General features: G+C 33.5%; 1 protein-coding gene across 1 annotated transcript in view; it reads right to left on the reverse strand.

Moving 5' to 3' along the window:
• The window catches only part of LOC107744729 (ribonuclease inhibitor-like), a gene marked incomplete at its 5' end in the record, with an annotated part of 26,054 nt that extends 20,396 nt beyond the window's left edge, over positions 1-5,658 (reverse strand). The window contains 5 exons of the mRNA XM_016558549.1: positions 1,320-1,384; positions 1,533-1,611; positions 2,105-2,221; positions 4,774-4,875; positions 5,554-5,658. Of these exons, the coding sequence (XP_016414035.1) occupies positions 1,320-1,384; positions 1,533-1,611; positions 2,105-2,221; positions 4,774-4,875; positions 5,554-5,658 (468 nt within the window). The remainder of the gene's footprint in view (positions 1-1,319; positions 1,385-1,532; positions 1,612-2,104; positions 2,222-4,773; positions 4,876-5,553) is intronic.
• Positions 5,659-5,737: the final 79 nt, after the last annotated feature.

Below are 5,737 nucleotides of genomic sequence, written 5' to 3' on the forward strand. Positions count from 1 at the left end.
TAAGTGAAGCAACATTTGCTGAAATATCCACAAGATGCAGTATAAGAGCGCACGGTCATCTGTCGATCATTTGCGCCTCAAAGGGGCCACTGTAAAACGCTTAACGTTGCTTAATGCGTTAAGAGAGTTTTTTTTAAAAGACCAAACTCAGTAAACACAAACGGTTTTATATGGATAAAATGCTTAACGCGTTAAATGCATTGCGTTCTTATTATGAGCTCATTTGCTTGTCTGTACATAGAATGCTTTCATATTTATAATGTGTTTTCTGAGTTTGGTCTTTTAAAAACACTGCCTTAACGCATTAAGCCACGTTAAGTGTTGTCCGTACGGTAGGCTATTCTATGGGAGGAAAACGCTTAACGCGGAATTAAACGCATTGCGTTCTTATTATGGGCTCATCTTCTTGTCTGTACATAGTATGGCTTACTAATAATGTGTATAATGAGTTTTGTCTTTTAAAAACACTTAATTAACGCATTAAGCCAGGTTAAGCATTTTAGAATGTCACCGTCAAGGATGTGTTCGTTACTATAGCAACAGTAGACTCACGATGCATATCTAGTGGATATACAGTATAGAACTCCCCATCAATAGTTCTATACTGCCACCTGTTGGCGCAGTTGTGTAACTTAGAGAACAACCTTTGTTATGTTGAGATCACAAGACAACTAAGTTGTGATAACGAGAAAACAAGAAAGAAAAAATATATACTAATTCATGGCCGCTTAGAACTTCCGTAAAATAACAATAGTATAGACAAAAAATTACATTTTTAGAACATCAGTATTTAATATAATTTTAGAGCATCAGTTATCATTAGTTAAAATCAGTTATCATATCAAACTTTATTCAGTCATTTTAAGTAAAATTATTGAAAGTACCTCGAAAAATGTCAAACCAGTGTTTCCCTATATTCAATTTAGCAGGCACACTGCCACTACTGATGTATGAGCATTGCTGCTGCAATTTTTGCATTTCATTGATGATATTGATGCAACATTAAATGTTAGTAAACTTCTTAGCAAAAACAGTAAAAAAAAAAATTCACAGAATTTCCAGAATTGAGTTAGGGAAAATGAACATTTCCAAATGTCCACATGACTGTATATTATTTTGTATATGACTGTATATCATGCATAGCTGTAAAGTTGCTAAATATTGATTGCATATAACTTTAACTTTAACTAAGGTTTTAATTCAACCATTTCTTAAGTAATATAAGTTAGAATAGATTGTGTGCATCTTCCTACTGATAACAGCACAAGACATGCTGATATGAAAGCTGTAGAGGTTGTTTTTATGAGATATTCCTCTACCATGAAAAAGAGTCCATCATGGCAGTGATGTGGATGTGTACACAACTAAAATCATAGGGGAAACACTGCAGACATTAATTATTTTTAACAAATAAAATATGCAATTTTACAGTTGTTGAATAATGTATTTGATATAATATAAACTTTATTTCACAATTTTTTTTAAACAAAAATTTACTTTATTTATTAATATAAACAATATTTTTTTCCTACCTGGAAGATCCAGACAAGACTTTCTCTGAAATTCTTTTTGAAGCGGTAATTCTGGAAGTCTGATTTCTCACATTGAATCCTGTTAGGAAATTAATTTCCGATATTAGAGAAATTTGTAAGAAACAGTATTTTTTTATTGCAAACAATTCCATTTTCAACATCATTATAATTTAATTTTTTTTCTCTCTTTTTGTTTATTTCATGAAAGAACACACAAATGTCTTTAATCTCTGAAAAACTGACTGACAACATCACATATCAACGACAGAAAATGTCAGAAGGTCGTAGCCAAAGCCATTATCATCACAGAACTGACATGACAAAATAAATGTTGTCTTTTTAGGAACACATGCATTTCTCTTGAACATTTTGGTTTATGGGATGCAGAGTATTTTAACACTTATTTTAAAGTGCTAAATTTGTTTCAAAAGGCAGAGTGTACACCATTTCAAAAGCTAAGTTACATGCTATAGAAAAATTTATTATGCGCTTTGGCATGGTTGATTATTTATGTTGCAAATTAAACCTTTTAGTTAAATTGTGGTATCTAAAAGATAATTTTGTGTTCCCACCGGTTGAGAAGAAAAGTTGCCAGCTCCACATCACTCTTCATTCTCTTCTGTGCTTTTAGTGTTTCCCACCGTGTAAATTCTGCACCTATATTTACTGTGGTCGTCTGTCCTTTGTTGCTAAATCACACAAAACAACAAATTACATAGAAACTAACAGGTTCACAGCTGTATTTATCATTTGGGCAAACAATCATCAAACCTGCATGAGAGAGAAATAACACTTTACTACAGGAAATTCCTCTGTTACTGATATCCGCACATGCTCTCTCTAGTCCTCCTCAGAAATGGGCACTTACAAAGTGCAAAAGTTAATGGTCATTCCAGTTCAGTGGTTCAAATGTACTAATTTCTTTTATTAATGTATAGATGTGAAAATTAATAGGCTGGTAATTTTACACATTTGATTAATCTGACTGAACAGAACATATAAAGGTTTTGTTTACTAACTAAAACAAAAATCAGAGATGTCCCTGCTACATAGTTATGTTAGCTGGAACCCTCATAATAGTCTATGTTGCTGTTATGTTGCTAGCTATCTTGTTCTTATTATTAACTTTGACTCATTTATAATGAACGTTGCACTGCATTAACCTCTCTCTTGCACATAAATTTATTTCAAGCCCTGATAATCAATCACACAATTTTGCTATGAGTTAATAAATTTAATAAATTTAATCAAATCAATAAAATCTATTTAATTTCTAAACTGTGACAGTGTGTGTCTTTTTGATAGGAAGGGTGACTTAAGATATCTATTATTCTACCTGAATGTGATTACCAAAAACTTCCAGGCTGCCAGAGCAAACCCTGCTGTTTCATGCTAACTGCCATTCTGCTGCTCTTTTCTATTGTTATGATGAAGATTCACACTAATCCCTGGAACTTTTCAAGGGTTTTAATATGTGTAAAATATTCACATAATCACACGCAAATAAAAAGAGTACTTAACACTGTTACACTGACTTTTATTCAGCATTCATCAGCCAAAAAAAAAAAGAAAGAAAAAAAGGTGTTAATGGGAAATGCAGATTTACAATAACAAGAAAGTCACCAGCATTTGAAGAGTTTGGTTCCAAAACGCGATAAACGCCTTTTTTTTAAAAAATTGAGTAGTATCTGGTTGGTATTGAAAAGTCCATTTTTAATTTTACGCAAAATGCGATATCCGCACGAGTTATTAGGCAATTTTTTTCCCAAACCGTGACAAACGCCACAGTCTCCTTTCTTTGCAGAATGTGATATATCCGCTCAACCAACCACAGCGCACCATTCCAAGCACTCTAGACAGTAATGGCTGCGCTTTGAATACACCCAGCATCCTAGTTTTCCTCATCTACTTTGTACTTTGTGATCAACAAACAAACAAACATCGCATGTGATTGTCATGCGCATCTCGTCAGTAAAGCCGGTTCTGTGATAAATCTCCATCGCGTGCTTTCAGATGGAGCGGCATTTAATACAGAGCCGTAGATCACTAGCAAGTTATGCAATATCGCGTTCATAATCGCAGATGAGTCGCATTCGATTATGAGCGCGATATTGCGTAGCTTGTCAGTGTAAACAAACAAACATCACATGTGATTGTCATGCGCATCTCGTCAGTAAAGCCGGTTCTGTGATAAATCTCCATCGCGTGCTTTCAGATGGAGCGGCATTTAATACAGAGCCGTAGATCACTAGCAAGTTATGCAATATCGCGTTCATAATCGCAGATGAGTCGCATTCGATTATGAGCGCGTTTCACTAATTATGGATACATTTATGTCTGGTAAGAAGTAAAGCTGCAAATGCTAATTAAACACAGTATAGCTGTGGATTTGTCCTTTTTACAACTATGGGTGGATAGACGTATTCAGGTTTCTGGTGGTCATCTATGTAATTTTATTACTGGACAGAAATCAGATTACCAGACACAATGTTCTGTGATTTATTGTTTTATTTTGTTAATTTATCACTTAAAGCTCAGTGGGAAAATTAGCTAACACAACTCTGTAATGTAAAACACATGAAATACCTTCTGGTATGTGGTGTTGTTTTCTTGCTGAAATTGGGCCTGTCACCTTTTGACTGGCGACTCTTCACAGAAACAGGGCTGAAAACATCTGAGCCTGATCTTTCCCTACTAATACAAAGAAGAAGAAAAACTTCACTACAGGACAGGTAATTTGGTGTCATTTAAAGAGGTGTAATGTTGCAAATGGCAATTACGTATAGAATAGCAGTGGATTTGTTCTTTTTACAACTATGATGGATGGATTTCTGTTTGATTGTCTGATTTGTTTTACAATAATGCCCCTAGTGTTTGCTTATGCAACTGTATTACTAGGGCCATGCTTAACTGTCTGAGCTACAAGAGCTACAGTAAATGAACTGTTTCAAATAACTGATTCATAATATCAAATAATTTGCCCTCGAACGTTTGAATACATTTTATATGTAGGCATATATTGCTGTTGTTCTTCTATAAAATTAAATGAGTAAGGGTGTTTTGACAGTATCGTACAAATTTGGAATATTCATATTGTAGTTTTTGGCTAATTTTGAATCAGATTGTTTGACATATCCAAGAAACTGATTGTAAGAATTTTTTGTAAATATATATATATATTTTTTTTTTATTTAGTGTTTTGTTTGGTCAAGTTCTTTCACATACACCACACTGATGATACCTTTTGGTAGTTGATTTTTTCTCACTTAAGTTTGGTCCATCACCTTTTGACTGGTCACTCTTCACAGACACAGAGCTGAATACATCTGAGACTGATCTTTCACTGATGACACAAAGAACAGAGAGAAAAAACTCATCACTACAGGAGATTCTGTGTCTGATATCTGCACACAAACATGCACATACTCCCTCAATTTTTAAGTAACAGTCATTTCAGTTTAACTTACATTTAACCATGTCTTTTATGAATAAATCATCTCAGATGTGACATTAAATACATATGACTGTAACTTACATATATTTGATAAACTTAATTGAACAGAACACAACGTTTTATTGACTAAAATGGAGAATGGACATGTCCCTGCTACACAGTTCTTTAAATATGAATGGCCCAATATTTGTTATGTTTCTCTGTTACTTTAATAACAGCGGCACTGGAGCTGAAATGAACAAAACCTGAAAATTATTTGAGAACAATTTTTCTTCTTTGGACTGTCCAAAGAGTCACACGGTCAATGTCACTCGTTTACTTATATTTAGTTAGTGACCTAGAACTAGTGCAGAATAATCATTTTTCTTCTTCATTTTGCACCATTTGTTTTTAATTATTCAAAATCCTAAAGCATTTACATATTTTTTTTAGACCTTAGAGAAAAATAGTGGAGTCTAATGTAATGTAATGATTTCAAATGTGGACTCCTGTCAAAAGTCTTAGGAAAACATTATAGGTTACCTAGCTTTGACTATCTACAAATGCTGAAGAAACACATGAATTTACCTTTTGGCAGATGATAGTTTTTTCTCACTTAAGTTTGGTCCATCACCTTTTGATTGGTCACTTTTCATAGACACAGAGCTGAAAACATCTGAGCCTGATATTTCACTAAAGACACAAAGAGAAGAAAAAAAATTTTTTTTTACAGAATGTCATTCAGTTTTATTTGAAGAGATGTGTAATTAAA

This window comes from Sinocyclocheilus rhinocerous, unplaced genomic scaffold, assembly GCF_001515625.1.
Source record: "Sinocyclocheilus rhinocerous isolate Xijiao unplaced genomic scaffold, SAMN03320098_v1.1 scaffold7460, whole genome shotgun sequence".
Taxonomy (NCBI): domain Eukaryota; kingdom Metazoa; phylum Chordata; class Actinopteri; order Cypriniformes; family Cyprinidae; genus Sinocyclocheilus; species Sinocyclocheilus rhinocerous.